This window comes from Macaca fascicularis, chromosome 20 (assembly GCF_037993035.2).
Source record: "Macaca fascicularis isolate 582-1 chromosome 20, T2T-MFA8v1.1".
NCBI classification, from domain to species: domain Eukaryota; kingdom Metazoa; phylum Chordata; class Mammalia; order Primates; family Cercopithecidae; genus Macaca; species Macaca fascicularis.
Genome location: NC_088394.1, coordinates 80,190,876 through 80,207,970, shown reverse-complemented (window position 1 = coordinate 80,207,970; position 17,095 = coordinate 80,190,876). Strand labels below are relative to the sequence as shown.

General features: G+C 49.5%; 1 protein-coding gene across 4 annotated transcripts in view; it reads right to left on the bottom strand.

The window, feature by feature from the left end:
• Nucleotides 1–2,929: 2,929 nt before the first annotated feature.
• WFDC1 (WAP four-disulfide core domain 1) overlaps nucleotides 2,930–17,095 on the bottom strand; it is a 33,507-nt gene continuing 19,341 nt past the window's right edge. Inside the window, exons 3-8 of one of the 4 annotated variants that reach the window (XR_010583916.1) lie at nucleotides 13,159–13,242; nucleotides 12,002–12,142; nucleotides 6,772–6,813; nucleotides 5,761–5,834; nucleotides 3,595–3,681; nucleotides 2,930–3,449 (exon numbers count right to left, since the gene is read on the bottom strand). Coding sequence is in view for 3 of the 4 variants with exons in the window: in XM_045383120.2 (XP_045239055.2) it covers nucleotides 5,776–5,834; nucleotides 6,772–6,813; nucleotides 12,002–12,142; nucleotides 13,159–13,242 (326 nt within the window). In the remaining variant the exon portion in view is untranslated. Of the gene's footprint in view, nucleotides 3,450–3,594; nucleotides 3,682–5,760; nucleotides 5,835–6,771; nucleotides 6,814–10,023; nucleotides 10,599–12,001; nucleotides 12,143–13,158; nucleotides 13,243–17,095 lie in introns of those variants that run through there. The other 3 variants (XM_045383120.2, XM_015443229.3, XM_045383121.3) reach the window with 3 other exon arrangements.

Here is a 17,095-nt window from a genome sequence, read left to right as displayed (position 1 = left end):
TCAAGGACTGTGGGCTCCTTGAGAGCAGAAAGCAGGTCTTACTTTTCTCCACATGGCAGTATACAACCACCTTCCGGCCTTGGTATTTGCATCTTGACAGTTCAGTCCCATGCATATGATCTTGATTAAGTTCACAGTAATAATTATAATGAGTTTGGAGTTCTCATTGACACTTTAGAAATGTGGAGCCTGAGGCTGGGGCATGTTCAGTAACCTATGAGGGCCGCCCAGCTGCTGGTGGAGACTCAACACAAAGTAGGACCAGCCTGTCTAGACTTGGGCATCAGCAGCTCTGGGCTCAAAGTCCAGCTCTGTCATTTGCTTTCTTTTTGATTCTAGGCAACTTGCTTAACTTTCCTGAGGCTGAATTTCCACAGCTGGAAAATGCGGATGCTCATACTCTTCATGAGGTTTCGTGAGTATTAAGAGAACTAGTGTGTATTGTGCCAGGCTAATGATAATAATTATAACCACCCCTGTGTGCTGAATACTTACTATATAGCATCTCACACAATAGCTACAGGAACTCTCAAAGGCAGCTGCTTTTATTACACCCCGTTCAGAGAAGTGGAGACTGAGGCTCCGAGAGGACAAGTGCCTTGCCCGGCATTGGAACTCAGGCTGAACAGGCTCCAGTGTCTCCACCCCATCTAGTGAGCAGCCCTCCAGGGAGGAGGGATGAGCTCAGCTCTGTCCCTTCAATCCAGAGTCCTCCGCAGGATGGCACACGGTCTACACCTTCTACACCTCTGCAGGATGGCACACGGTCTACACCTTCTACACCTCTGCAGGATGGCACACCGTCTACACCTTCTACACCTCTGCAGGATGGCACACCGTCTACACCTTCTACACCTCTGCAGGATGGCACACCGTCTACACCTTCTACACCTCTGCAGGATGGCACACCGTCTACACCTTCTACACCTCTGCAGGATGGCACACCGTCTACACCTTCTACACCTCTGCAGGATGGCACACCGTCTACACCTTCTACACCTCTGCAGGATGGCACACCGTCTACACCTTCTACACCTCTGCAGGATGGCACACCGTCTACACCTTCTACACCTCTGCAGGATGGCACACTGTCTACACCTTCTACACCTCAGTGGCGGGAGGGAGCCAGCTTTGACAGGCCAGGCTAGCAGAAGAGCAGGGTGTCTGGAGCCTGAGTGTAGGGTGGGACTGCCTGCTTGGAATCCTGGCTTTGGCTCTTACTGACTTCACAGCTTTGGGTGGGTCCTTTCAGATCTCCGAGATCCACGGTTTCCTCATCTGAGAGATGCACAGACATTGCCGGGCCTCCTGGAGTCTCTGCTGGTTGTAATTATTCGCTTCCACCATATGTGGCTAGCTGGGGGTGGACAGTCCCTTAGGGCCTCTGTCCTCAGCTCTGGTGAGCCCTGGGGACTTCAGCCAACTCTAGGCCAGTGAGAGCAAGCCATCTACAACAGGTGGGGCACCCATGATTTAATGGGTGACCCTGGCTGTGACCCTCGGCTTACCTAACCACAGAGCTCATGTGCCAAAATTTCATGAAGGGACTCAAGCCTGGAATCCACATAAACCTCACCCTCCAAAATAGAGATTGCATTTGTCTCCTTGTGTTGTATTTGTTGAACTTGCTGCTCTTGGGGGATGTCATCTTGCTTTTCCATCCAAGGAAAAGTCAAAACCTCTCCTGGCAGTGACAAATGCCCCCTTTATACGCTTGTACACGAGTCACTTGAACACGCACATACCAAAAGCAAGAAGAAAATAATTCTTGAATGATGTGAATGCCCTGACGCTCAGAAATGACAAAGACACAAAGGCTATTAGTCACCCATCTCCACCTGAAACTGGATTTGGAGTGTTTCGTAGAGAACGTGGATTTAATGGGGAGAGAGTGTGAGTGGGGGTGCACGGGCTGTGATTGGGGGTGCTCGGGCTGTGAGTGGGGGTGCACGGGCTGTGAGTGGGGGTGCTCGGGCTGTGAGTGGGGGTGCTCGGGCTGTGAGTGGGGGTGCACGGGCTGTGAGTGGGGGTACTCGGGCTGTGAGTGGGGGTGCACGGGCAGGGCTTTTCAAATGCAGACACTTGGGTGTTGTCTCCACACCAGTGCATTTTGGAATGAAAAAGGTTGAATCCTGTCAAATAATTGATTAATACCAATTTCCATGGGGCTGTTTTGAACAGAGCGGGTTGTTGGTTGAATTTAATCATTTCTCACACGAGCCTGTGTATATGTGTGTGTGTACATTCTGTGCAGACACCATTGGAATCTGGATTGTGTAACAGATTCCCCAGGGGCTCTGCCCATGTCCCCGTGGGTGTCTTTGTACCTCTCCCTCCCTGGCAGCAGGTGGGCTGCCTCCTCCCTTCGGGGAGCCTCGCCACTCACCGATGGGTGCTGGAAGCGTTACGCATACTCGGGTTCACTGCCCAGCCCTATTGGGGCCGACTCCACCGTGTGGCTCAGGGCTACTGACATCATTTGCAAAATGAACAAGCAGGCCCCTTGTTCAACAATGACTAAGAGTTTTTAAATGGTGACAGCAGATCACTAAACCAAGCATAGGGTCCTTCTGGATGACAGCAGAGGCTGCACAGCCCTGGAGACAGCCCTGCTGGGACTCAGGCTTCCTCCACAACCCGCACAGGGATTGCAGCAAAGGTGCCCTCCATGGGCCCTCGTCACCTCCCCCCGTCTGACTGTCTCCTCCTGTTCCACGTCCCCACTCTCGTGCCGATTTTTCCCAGGAACCTCCCTAATGAATCACTTTCAACAAATCCCCCTCCCAGGGTCTGCTTCAGGGGCTCTATGTTAACACAGGGTTCCAGGAGCAGACCCCAGCTGACACGTCATCCCAGCGATACCCACGCTGCTTCCCGCCCCTGAATTAAACAGTGACAAAGTATCACAAAACACCAGAGACTCAGCATCTTATTTGGTTGTTTTTATTGTTCTGTGGCCTCCTCCCATCTGCTAACATTTAGGCCTCAGCACATCAGGAGGCTAGAACTAGGAATCACACATTAGTAGGCAAGTTCATTTCCATTTCTTGATGGATGAATTTATTCTGGGAACATTTGAGATGGGTACATACCTCCCAGAGCCAGACTGGGGAGAAATCTGTCGAAAATATCAAGATGCTGAGCCTTGTCTTAGAAAGGGGCTTCAGAACTGTTTGCATGGGCAGCGGCTTCTTCCCGGGTTAAAGGTCTTGTGGAGTGGCAGGGCCTTGCTCCCAGGATGGTAAAACAGGGACCCAGAGCGGTTAAGTGGCTCCCACAAAGTCGCCCAACCAGGCTGGGCCAAACCGGGATTGACGGCTAGGTGTCCCATCTCTAAGCATCTTGGAGTCTTGCTCTGCTGAGCTGAATGTGAACTTTGAGGGTCAAACTACTTTTCCCATCTGTTTCCAAGGCTTAGCAGAAAGTGGAGGAATGTTCTTGCAACCCAGCTGGAAAGGAAGCAAAGAAGGATCAGGGTGAACCGCTGCAGGGCAGACCACAGAGTCACAAACCTTTCATCTCCCTGCCACCACCGCCACCGCCAGACACACCAGGAAGATACCCCTTTCTGAGAAGACCCAATTCTGAACTCACGGTGACATCTTCACGGCATCATCTTGTTTAGTTCCTAACTCCTCCCTCACCATCAGTCCCATTTTGTAGATGAGGAGGCTTGGAGAGCTGGAATTATTTATGGAAGGTCACACAGTGGTGGAGCAAGAATTGAAACCCAGACCTAGCTTGCTCCAAAGGCTGTACTTTTTTTTTTTTTCTTGAGACAGAGTCTCACTCTGTCACCCAGGCTGGAGTGCAATGGTGCAGACATGGCTCACTGCAGCCGTAACCTCCCTGGGCTCAGGTGATCCTCCCACCACAGCCTCCCAAGTAGCTGGGACCACAGGTGTGCGCCACCATGCCTGGGTAATTTTGTATTTTTTGTAGAGATAGGGTTTCGCCACGTTGGCCAGACCAGGCTGGGCTTGAACTCCTGGGATCATACCATATGCCTACCTTGGCCTCCCAAAATGTTGGGATTACAGGCAGGAGCAGCTGCGCCCAGCCAAAAGCCTCAACTTCTAAACCATCCTAAACTGCCTCTCAAGGTCTCTTCCTCATCCACTGGCCTCCTCCCTCCCTGTTAGAAGCTCAGTCCTCAGTTGCATCTGACCTACTCCAGGGACGGCTCCCGTCAGCAGCAGGTAATAGACAAGCTGGCATCGGTCCCTACGGGCTCCAGATTTTCCGGGAGGACTCTGGAATCTGAAATCTGACATTTGCTTTTCAATGACGTCCTGGGAGGCTGTCACCTGCTTTTAGGGGCTCCTTTTTGCCCTCTGTGGCTATCCAGCATTCACAGGGGTGGGTTTAGGGGCTGGATTTTCAGGTTTAGGGCCGCAACTCCAAGGCCCTTTGCATGCACCTGCACCTCACCTTTGAGGGCACCTGAGAGCAAGGCTGTGCCTCCCCTGCGCCTCCTCTGGAGTCAGCCTCCCTGCCACCTTCCTGTCTCTACCCCAGGGGCCTTCTTTTGGCTCCCCGAAGCCAGCGTCCCTCCTGCCTCGGTACTTTCACTCTTCCAACTCCCTCCACCTGGGCGCCTGTCCTCCTCAGGCAGCACCTTCTCACCTGGGATCTTGGCTCAGACTTCAACCCCCACAGGGCCTTCCCTGCCCCCAAATGAAGTGGCTCCTGCCCCAGGCTCTGCCCCTGCCCAGGGACTCTGCCCCACATTGCCTGTTCACTTCCTCACCCACCTGCCTTTCTACTGATTGATCTGTTGGCTTGTGTAGCCTTCCCCTACCAGGATGTGGCCTCCCTGAGAGCAGGGGCTCTGTGCGATTTGTTCACCATGCCACCCTGGCATGACTACCGCTGAGCAACCAAGAGGCTGGAACCATGACCATCAGATAGTTGGCACCCAACAGAATTGTTTGACAGAAGTGAGAAGAGATGGACAAGGCTTCCCGGAGACATCAAGGCAAAGGAATGGAAAGCAAAGTTGCGACCTAGTTTGGTCTTGGGTTTTGATTCAGAGGGATACAGAATTGCTCCCGCTTCTGATCACACACAAAGTTCTTCTATGTTCCTGCCTTGAAATTGCAGTAGGTCCTCATTCAACATCATGGAGAGCTTATTGGAAACTGCAACTTCAAGCAAAATGACTTACCATTTAACAAAAACAATTTTACCATAGGCTAATGGAGATAAACAAGACTTAAGGCCAGGCACGGTGACTCATGCCTGCAATCCCAGCACCTTGGGAGGCCAAAGTGGGAGGACTGCTTCAGGCCAGGAGTTCAAGACCAGCCTGAGTAACATAGTGAGAACTCATCTCTACAAAAAAAAAAAAAAAAAAAAAAAAATTCGCCAGGTGCAGTGTATGTCTGTAGTCCCAGCTCCTGGGACTGAGGCTGAGGCAGGAGGATGGCTTGAGCCCAGGAGTCTGAGGCTGCAGTGAACAATGATTGTGCCAGTGCACTCCAGCCTGGGTGACAGAGTGAGACCCCATCTCTTAAAAAACAAACGAATTAAGCTTCTACAGCATACAGTGCATATAGTAGGTCGTTGCCTTTAAAGTTAGTTTCCAGGAACCTATTGATGATGCTAGGTGAGGACTTACTGCAGAAGGGAATTTCAAATTGTACCAGTAGGGAAAGCACTACTCTCACCCTCCTGCTGCTCAACCTGGTGGTGAAAGCTGCCAGGGACCTGGTTGCCCACATTGACCCTGGCCACCAATCTTGGTCTCCTCCCACTCACCTGCCTGCCGTTGCTTTATTGAAAGTGCCTCTGTTGTCCCCTTCCAGGTTCTGCCACATTCTTTGAGTCACCTTCTGTGAAAAGAACACAGCTCTGTTGGGGCAGATGTATCTATTCCTGCTCTAATGCCCCGCATGGCTCGCCAGTGACTGCCAACTGAAGCCTGCTGACCTGGCCCTCTCCTCCCTCCCCCAGCTGAGGTCACTCAGTCCCCACCTGCGGTGCCTCCTCTCCCTCCCCAGGCCCCCCAGCTGGTGTCACCAGCTCTGTCTATGTTTCTGGCCTCACCTCCCACCACCTCCACGGCTCACCACACACTCCAGCTTTGGGGATGGCCAAATTGCTTCCAACCTCAAGAGCTTCACACACGCCATTCTGCCACCCACTATTTCTTATTCTTTAGGCTGAGCTTTCATGTCCTCTCCTTGGGAAGCCTTTCCTCACAACCTGGTCTAAGGTGTCCTCATGGCATCCAGCATGTGATGTCAGGAAGGCTTGTCACTATTAGATTGTAGAGGAATGAATGGATGAAAGAGCAGGTAGATAGATGAAAGAATAGATGGATATGTGAATGGATGAGTGAGTGGATGGATGGATGGATGGATGGATGGTGGGTAGACGGGTGGGTAGATGGCTGGAGGGATGACTGGATGGAGGAAAGAATAGATGGAGAGATGGATGGATGGATGGATGATTAGATGGATGAATGGAAGAGTGGTATCAGCCATGCTTTCCAGTTCTCTGAATGAAAGTAGCAGAGGCTTAAATATGAGCAGTCCCAGGCTCTGCTCTTCAGCACGAGGTCATGTTTACCACGAGTCCCTCTATGAGACACACCTCCCTGCCCACCATCAGACCACAGGTCTATTTTAATTTTTAAACCCAGGTCCCACTTTGTTCCCTATATCTCAGCCCTGGGCTTTTATTTTTTTTCTTCACATAAGAAACATTCACGGCCTTTTTTTTTTTTTTTCTGTGACCTCTGCAAGAAAGAATAGTTTCTTCTTTTACCTGGATATTCTTTGTAAAGTTTGTGTCGTAGGATTCGACCATCTGGAAAACAAGTGAGAGGAAAAAACTTCTTTTAGTTTAGAAGGCCAAAACTGTTTTCACAATAATACTGAGGAATTACTGGTGTTTTTCACTCTCACCATCTCACTAGTGTACAATGGAATCAGAGGCTACATGAGCATTTTTAATGTCTCAGCTCTAGTTTCTAATATGATAATATCCAGAGCCATCAACCCATAAAGGAAAGCCCTGTGAGATCTCCTTAACATCTTTGAGGGTAAAGCAGTCTTGAGAGCAAAATCTTTCAGAACCACTGTCTTTGTTTTTTTTTTTTTTTTTCTTTTAGACGAAGTCTCACTCTGTTGCCCAGGCTGGAGTGCAGTGGCATGATCTCAGCTCCCTGCAACCTCTGCCTCCCGAGTTCAAGTGATTCTCCTGCTTCAGCCTCCCGAGTAGCTGGGATTACAGGCCTGTGCCACCATGCCCAGCCAATTTTGTTTTTTTAGTAGACATGGGGTTTTGCCATGTTGGCCAGGCTAGTCTTGAACTGCTGACCTCAGGTGATCCACCCGCCTCAGCCTCCCAAAGTGCTGGGATTATAGGCGTGAGCCGCCGCGCCCGGCCAAAACCACTATCTTTTTTTTTTTTTTATTTATTTTTTTGAGACGGAGTCTCGCTCTGTTGCCCAGGCTGGAGTGCAGTGGCCGGATCTCAGCTCACTGCAAGCTCCGCCTCCCGGGTTTACGCCATTCTCCTGCCTCAGCCTCCTGTGTATCTGGGACTACAGGCGCCCGCCACCTCGCCCGGCTAGTTTTTTATATTTTTTAGTAGAGACGGGGTTTCACCGTGTTAGCCAGGATGGTCTTGATCTCCTGACCTCGTGATCCGCCCGTCTCGGCCTCCCAAAGTGCTGGGATTACAGGCTTGAGCCACTGCGCCCGGCCCAAAACCACTGTCTTAACAGATGAACTGGAAGCCAAATTTCAACACACTGTTTAGTAAATGTCATTACAAAATACGTTCGCAGGGGAAGAGATGGCACTCTTTTGAGTCTGATGTCATTACTGCAAATGACAAAGTAACTTGAGTATGAATCCTCACTCATCCTCTGAGCCTCAGTTTCCTCACCTAAAAATAGGCATAAAATTAGTACCTCTTAAAGTTACTGTGAGAATTAAAAGAAACAATTTCATTTAAAACATAACTATGCAGTATTAGGAGGAGCCATATGAAAATGCTATCATTGTGTGTAAAAAGTGGTCAACCGCTGACAATTTCATACATGTCCCATGACTAGCCGTGAGTCCCCACTTCATAACTCCCGCTGTTGTATATCGCCGGCCTCCACCTCTTCCTCAGCCCCCACCCCATGGTAGCAGGAAAGCATTTGCCGACAGGAATGTGACCAGGACAGGTGGATGTTTGAATGTGGCGTCTCTCCCAAATTGAGCTCACTTCTCCATCCTGGTGATCAGCGCTGCCTTCTCTGCTATAAGGTCAATCAAGCACACATGCGTGGTAGCCAGACATTTTCCTTTTCTTTTGTTTTGTGGCCATATTAAAAATCATCAGGGTGTTTGGGACCAGCAGGGACATTGATTGGTCAAGGTGCTAACGCTCCATGGAACCGCTCGGTGGGTCAGTACCTGCTGATCAAAAACTGCAGCAATGACTATTTTCCAAAGCAAATGGCTAGGGTTTTTGCAGGCTGGGGGAGCTCCTGGAAACTTTCCTGCTCCCCCTTTACCTGGGGATGAATTCTGGCCCATAACACCACAAGGAGACAGAGGTAAATGGGGACCCTGGACCCCCTTCTCAGGCCAAATATAATCACTTATAATTTGTTACCAAAAGTGATTACTCATCACTTTTCTCAAATTTCCTCCCACTCAAGGCTAAACGAGCCTCACTTCATTCTTCTGAAGCAGTGTCTTGGGCAGGACAAGGAGGCGCCAGCCCCCACAGCTCAGCTTCTGTGTGACCTCAAACCTACTCAGAAAAATGCACCGATTTTCCCTGACCCCACTCTCTGAAAAACCGATTTACTATACATGTCAGTGTTCATTTTCCTCTTGCATAAAACATGCACCCCTCAAATGCCTGGTTCCAGCTGCCGGATGGTCAAACTTGAAGGACTATGGGTACCCACTAGAAGCCTCTCTTAGGGGAGGATGGCATCTTAGGTGTGGGCACAGGATCTGTCGCTTACTCTCAGATGGTCCAGAAAAATACACACGTAGATTTATAAGTGGGGAGAGAGCATAAAAGAAAATGTAACGGTAGTTTTTTAACAACTGGTGAATCTGGGTGGCGGGTTCAAGGTACTACTTTTGCAACATTTTTGTAAATCTGAAATTATTTCAAATATGCAGTTTTTAAAACCTTAAATAAAAAGCTTCTTCCTTGGTAAGGCTGGGACAAGGGGGCCACTCTTCCGCTGAGATTTTTGCTCCAAGGGAAGTTGCTGGAATTCAAAATGTTTTCAAACGTATATATAATTACCAATAAATTACCAGTAATTATTGCTAAGTGTCAGCCCCCTGAGAACAAGGCTAGGGTGAATTCCACTTATATTTATATTTGGAAGGCTCAAATCATTCCTTTGCGAGGGGAAGCTCACACACACACACACACACACACACACACACACACAGGCTCTGAGGCTGGTGGACAGGCTTGGAATTCCAGCTCTGCATCTTTTGGGTAAATTCCTGAACTCATATCCTCCCTTTCCTAGGACGGATGATGGTGGCACACACTCACTGAGGACCTACTGTGGGCCAGGTGCTATTCTAACACTTCATAGGTGTTTTCTCTCACTCAAGCCCCACAACTACTCCATGAAGTTGTCACTATGGTTACCATCGCCATCTCTATTTTACGGATGAAGGAACTGAGGCTAAGAAAGGTTGGGTGACCTACTCAAGGCCATGGAGGAAGAAAGTTACAGGCTTTGGATTTCTGTCTGTGGTTCTCAGCCCGCACTCTGAAACCTATGCAGCACTGCCTCCTGGTTCTACTTCTCCTTTTGCAGGCTTGCAGCAAAGTTTAATGTAAAGAGAGCACTCCAAAGGTGCGTGTTAACAGCAGGCATCATTGGTGTGGTCATCATTGAACGACTGGCTCTCTTTGCCTAGTTAGCTCTGTCTTGAAATGGGAGTTTTTTGAATTGGTTTGAACCCTTAAGAACTAGTTTGACTTGGTTTGACCTTGGTCTTAGACACCATAGGGCTGAATGAAAAGATCAGGGGATGAAAAAGACAAGTGCCCAAGGCATTCCTATTATGCTGTCAGTATTAAAATGGTGGCATAGTCCAACGAACTCGTAGATCACCCCACAGCTCTCTTTTGGAAAAGCTTATCCCTTCCACACTCCAGCAGCCTCAGACAGGCTGGCAGGCCCCTGGGGTTTCACATTCAAAGGACCACACACCCCACCCACCCACGGCGGGATCAAGTGGATAGAGACAAGCAGTGAGGAAACAGTGAAGGTTGTGTTCTGTGCTTGTGAAGTGATGGACACTCTACACAGATTAACTCACTCCTCAAAGAGCCCCGTGAAGTACCGCAAGTATTATGAACCCATTTTACAGATAAGGCAAATGAGGCCTGAAAAGGTTATATTATTTGCTGCCCACAGCAGTAAGGGGCTGAGTAGCTGTGGGAGCCCAGGCTATCTGGCTGGAGAAGCCACCCTATAACCCCAAACAAAGCCCTGCAAATAGCAAGTGGGACGTAGAGGAAACCAAAAAGGCATCTCTTTATTTCAAAGCCTTTTGTAGATAATTTCTTCAAAGTTCAGGATTCCAAGATTCTCATCACTTTATCTGCAATGAAAATGACATTAAATGCATGACTGATTTTATGTCTATGCCTTTCTTGAAACACTTCAGAGAAATACATTCTCAAATCAGAAAAAAAAAAGAGGTTTTGGCAGATCATGCACCTCCCAGTATGCTTTTGGCAAACAGAATCACTGTAATTACCACCAATCTTGTCTGAGGGTCCTGTCCTTAACTATTAGGGATATGAGATGCAGAAGTGGAGACAGGGGCCCCTGGGTGTGGTCTCAGTCTGATTGACCTTGACTTTGACAAGGTGAACCCGGCCACCCTGAAGTCCCAGATTCCTGGCTCGCCACATAGTTCATCCAAACTCCATGCCAAAAAGCACACTGAAGTCTTTCAAGTTGATTGCCTTGCGTGGGGTTCGAGACGGTTTTAGCTACCACCAGGAATCGCTCTGCCATTGTTCTTTCTTTTCTTAGGAAAATTATGCCAATGAAAGCAACACCATTCACTCATCTATTTATTGCCTTTGTGTCAAAGACAAACACAAATTAAGTCAAACTGAACAGTCCTGGCAGCAGTTCTGGGAAGTTAAGGATTCTCAGACAGTTCTCATTCTATGCAGTTTGAAAACAGATACAGATGCTCCTTTAAAATAGACACAGATGCTTCTTGACTTACAATGGAGTTATGTACTGATAAGCCCCCTGCAAGCTGAACATATCTTAAGTCAAACTGCACTGAACACAGTTAACCTACCGAACACCATAGCTTAGCCGAGCCTACCTTAAATGTGCTCAGAACACTAACATCAGCCTAGAGTTGGGCAAAGTCATCTAACACAAAGCCTATTTTATAAGAAAATATGGAATGTCGCGTGTAATTGATTGATTACCATACTGAAAGTGAAAAACAGAATAGTTCGATGGGAACTTGAAGTACAGTTTCTACTGAATGCATGTAGCTTCTGCATCAGTGTAAAGTCTAACAATCGTAAGTTGACCATCGTTAAGTCGGGGCCCATCTACACATACGTGGATATAAAATAGCCAGTGTTTACTGACCACCTACTATTCCTTAGGGCTGCTCCCACAGCTCTGCACTTATGATTTCAGTTATGCCCCCCAACAGCATGAAGTAGCCCCATTTTACAGATGAGAAAACTGAGGCTCAGCGATAGGAAGAAATTAACCCCAGTGTCGCCCAGCTGGGAGGTACAGAGCTGGGGTTTGCAGCCAGTCTGCTGGTTCAAGAGCTTCTGTCACATGCTAGTGTGGCAGGGAAAGGGTAGGGGCCATGAAAGAAGGAGCCAGGCAGGGGGAAGATGTAAGAAACTCTTGGTCAGGCTCAGGAGCCTGGGCTGCTTCCTGGGGCAGGTCGTCCGTGGGGGTGAGAAGGGGACGGGGCAGGGGCCAGGGTCAGGGCAGGGGTGCCACACTCACCTGCTTGTCGGCGCTGCTTGACGCACTGCCCACGGTTGGGGATGCCTTCGGCCACGTCACCTGGGCTCAGGATGTGGCACTCATAGCCCGAGGGACAAAGCAGTGGTTCGGCCCCATCCTCCGTGGTGCTGCATGCCTCTGCTGTGGGAGGGACACACGCTGGGGTCTAGAGGGCAGACCCCCAGGATGGGTGCAGGGAACGCAGCTCGTCCAGAGAGACAGCCTCGCCTCTGTACCCCAGGTTCCGGCTAGGCCCTGGGTCTCACTCAGCGGCATGTAGCACATGTGCACACCCACAAACACGCACACAAACACAGGCAGTCCAAGCTCACCTGATCCCAAACACACTCTCACAGGCTCAGCAGCATCCATGTAGACGTGTTCACCCATACACCCTGAAACACACACTCACCCCTACAGCTGCACGGGGACACACATTTACACAAGCACGTCGGACACACAAATACACACATATACACATGTTCATCCCCACACACAAATCCTGTACACACATATCCACACCCACGTATACACAGGTTCACCTGCACATGTACACACTCACAATACAGTCACACACTTTTGCAAGCGCACACACACACACACAAATATTCAGCCACAGCCACAAGGACAGCCACACAGTTGCACACACAGCTGCACACTCTGTGTCTAGCTGGACACAGTCACACAACACACAGATGGGTGTGGAGTCAGAAGCACAGCCACAGGGTGCCCACTCTCACCTCCTAGGCCTCCAGGCCCCCGGCCTGTATGCTCTTCCTTCCAGAAACTGCCCTCTGCCTCCCGGTACCTCCCCTGCCCCCAGGGAGGCCTCATCATTAGACAGCCGTGAGCCCCTTATAATTCTAGGAATTTGAAAACCAACCCTAAATGCCCTCCCCTTCAATTCACCATCCAGGAGGAGGCCTCATTCTTGGGGAGAGTCGAAGCCCTTATTCTGTCCTGGGCTTTGATTCTGGCTGAGCCCCCAGCCATCAGCCCTTCTGCACTGGGGTGGGGAGGATCAAAGACGGCTGAGTGTTTGGCTGAAGGGCCCACGCATGGGGGACAGCCAGCCTGGTGCTGCCAGCTTTCTGGAAGCAGCTGAGAAGGAGGGATCCAGGCTCGGACGTAGGGTCTGGGCTTTACCCGGCAGGTACCTTGCAACACCTCCTCAGGGCCATCCAGGAGCCAGCCATTGCCACCAAGCCATCGAGGTTTCGGCTGCACCAGCCAGTCTAAGACTAACACAATACAGGGTCAGATCAAGGCCCTCCTCTGGCAGCTGAGAAATGCCCAAGCTTGGAGGGTGGGGGTACCCCCATTTCATGATAGCACAGTCTCCCCGTGGGAGAAATAACTATGGTTCCTGGCACACCTTCATCCCTTGCTTTTAGTGATAGAACCTTTCACTGTGGGTGGGGCACTGGGCCTCCAAGCTGGGGACTAGCCTTCCCTGCCTCCCTTGCAGCTATGTGTGGCCACATGACAGGGTTCTGGCCACAAGAATGTGAGCAGCAGTGACCATGCAACTTCCTGTCTTGCCCTCTGATTGGGGGCTCCCTGCTCCCCTCCCTCCCTCTTTTCCTTCCTGCAGGCTGGGAGCCATTCTGACCATGTGGACAAGGACATCACTCGGACTGCAGAGTGGCAAGAAGGAAGGAAGCCGGGTCCTTAGATGGCTTTGCGAGCAAAGCTACCCGCCTGCTGTAGTGTCGACCTCCACACTAACAGCTGAGAGAAGCAAACGCCTCACAGGCTGGGTCTCTGTATTTATGGGTCTTTTTGTTGCAGCAGCATAGCCTGTTCTCTAACTAATACTTTATTTTTTTAACTTTTAGGTTCAGGGTACACGTGCAGGTTTGTTGCACAGGTAAATTTCACGTCGCTGAAGTTTGGTGTATGGGTGAAGTTTGGTGCACAGGTGATCCTGTTACCCAGGTATAACCAATACATTTTTAACAGAAAGAGCCACCCACACAGTTTATGGGAAGGCCTTCAAAAGGGAGGGGTCGAAAAGTCAAATGCCTCTAGGGGACAGGTAGAAGACATTCAACAGGAAAGCAGATCAGGCAGGGCCACGGCAAAGCAGAGAGCCCCTCCTGCCTGGATGAATCAGCTGCTGGTTAGCCCTGACTAGTCATTTCCAATGCTCCCAGACTGTTTTCTTTTTCTTTTTTTTTTCTTACTGTAAGTTCTTATTCTATTTATTTATTTACTTATTGTTTATTTATTTATTTTGAGACAGAGTCTCGCTCTGTCACCCAGGCTGGAGGGTAGTGGCACGATCTCAGCTTATTGCAACCTCCACCTCCCGGGTTCAAGCAGTTCTCCTGTCTCGGTCTCCCGAGTAGCTGGGATTACAAGCATAAGCCACCATGCCTGGCTAATTTTTGTATTTTTAGCAGAGATGGGGTTTCGCCATGTTGCCCAGGCTGGTCTCGAACTCCTGGCCTCAAGTGTTCCACCCCCTTCAGCCTCCCAAAGTGCTGGGATAACAGGAGTCAGCCATTGCGCCCAGACTGTAAGTCTGTAGTTTTTTTTTTCTTTTTTGAGACAAAGTTTCACTGTTGTCACCCAGACTGGAGTGCAATCGTGCAATCTCGGCTCATTGCAACCTCTGCCTCCCAGGTTCAAGCGATTCTCCTGTCTCAGTCTCCCAAGTAGCTGGGATTACAGGCGTGCACCACCATGCCCAGCTAATTTTTGGATTTTTAGTAGAGATAGGGTTTTGCCATGTTGGCCAGGGTGGTCTAAAACTCCTGACCTCAGGTGATCCACCCACCTCAGCCTCCCAAAGTGCTGGGATTACAGGCGTGAGCCACCGCGCCTGGCCAAGTCTGTATTTTTTAAAATAGAAATCTTCTGGTTTTTAAGTGTTGACAAGTAATTTTAAAACTTTTTTATTAATGATTATTATTATTATTATTATTCTGTAGAGATAGGGCATCTCCCTATGTTGCCCAGGCTGGTCCCAAACTCCTGGCCTCGCACGATCCTCCTGCTTTGGCTTGCCAAAGTGCTGAGATTACAGGTGTGAGCCACCATGCCTGGGCAGAAAACTTTAAGCATGTTGGAGATCAAAACGGCTCTGAGATCACATTTGCTTGTGACCTCTGCATTCGTTTGACTCCAAAATAAGACAAAAATAAAAGTACTAATATTTATCTTGATAAAGAGAAGGGAAAAATGATTATCTAGCATCTTTGAAAGTGCATTGATGGGTACTGGTAAAAATGCTGGTTAGCTTTTTCTGCAAAGGAGCACTCGCTGATTATAATGACAGTGGAAGTTGGAAGAGCGGAGAAAGGAGCCAGCAGTCTGTGACCTCCGAAACACGAATGACATGATGGTTCTGCAGCCTCTATGCCCAACCTTTCGGTTCTTCCCCCCTTCCCCCCACCACATCGGACCATGTGTTAGGAAACATTTTCAGGTAAGAAACGCAGTAATATGTGCTGTTTGTATTCTCTTTCGCCTTGATCAAAGGCTTCTGAGCAGCAGGGAAATAAGCAAATGTTTATAGCGAAACTTGGTCTGGGCTCCCCATTGCTCTAGTTGAAGACCCTTAAAGGCCTGGTGGCCCCGGGGTCTCAGCTCTTCATGCCCTCACTGGAACTACCTGAGATCGCCTCCCAAATAAATGCCCTGGGCCCAAGTCCTTGTCTCTGGGTCTGCTTTGGACGGACCCAAATCCAGATGGCAATGAAGTAGTAAGGTGCCTGGAATAGGGCCTGATGTGTTCCACGTCATCTTATGTTAGACCAGTGGTTCTCAATGCAGAGCAATTTTGTTCCCCAGGAGGCATTTAGGAAAGATTAGAGACAGTTTTGCTTGTCTGGCATCTAGCAGGGAGGGGCCAGGGAAGCCGCTGCCCATCCTACAGTGTACAGGACAGTGCCCCCCTCCTCTGCCCAGCAAGTAGAATCATCCAACCCCAAATGTCAATATGCCAAGATTGTGAAATCTGGCGTTAGATAGCGTTGTTGTTATTACTAACTAGTGGTATGATTGCTTTTCCTGCTGGCCAGTGAATGAATGAATGAGTCAATATTTATTGAGTACTATGTGCCCGGAGACCATTTTAGACGCTGGGGTTACAGCAGTGAATGAAACAGACAAACTCCCTGCCCTGTGGGGCTGACCTTCAAGTGGGGAGAAAACAGTCAATGAACAGACCAGTAAAACACAGTCTTCCGGATTATGCTACAGAGAACAATTAAACAGCGACGGAGGGTGAAAAAATGGCCAACGAGGGGCTGTCATTTAGAGAGGGAAATCTTTCCTGAGAAGCGGCCTTTGGAAATAGATCTAAAGGAGGCAAGGAAGTGAGCCATGGGGTGTCTGGGGGAGGATAGTCCTGGTAATGAAGGACCCCACATGTGGGCCCAGGTGCCAGGGCAGGGGCCCCACATTCCCACACTCATGGCCTAAGGCAATGAACACTTCTCTACAGTCAAACAACTGGATAGAAACTGCAGTTCTGCCTGCTGTGTGACCTTGGGCAAATGATTCAACTTCTCTGAGCTTCAGTTGTGGCATAGGGCTGATAACAGTCATCTCATCACGCTGTGTGAGCATGAATTGAGACGATGCATGAAAAGGCTATTGAGAATGCCATGTACAGTTGTGTCACCTGTGCACTGCTCAAAAGCACCTGGTCTAGGCAGGAAGCAAGGTTAGAATCCCTATGCCAGGTCACATTCCAGAGGAAGGGGCACCCACCCAGAGGGGAGTGCCTTTATGTGCTTGTCCACCATAAGGCGCAACATTTAGTTTTTCTTATGAAGGCTGAGTAGGAGGCTGCCTGGCCTGGAGCAGTGGCCAGGTCCTGCCCAGAGGCAGTACTGAAACAGTCCCTGTCTGTTTTGATGAGCATCATAAGACTATAATTATGAGCATGATTAAGTGTGCTGAGTCCCCTGTCATCGCTGTGACCTCACCCCAAAAGAAACAAAGTGAGGTCATTCTTGCCATCTCCAACTCTCCTTTCAGCCTTGGGAGGAGGGGCTGGGCTACCTTCTCGAGCCGACTTCTCTAATTAAGGCCCATGGGAACCCACAGTGTCTCACCCAAGGTACAGTTCAAACAGCTGTT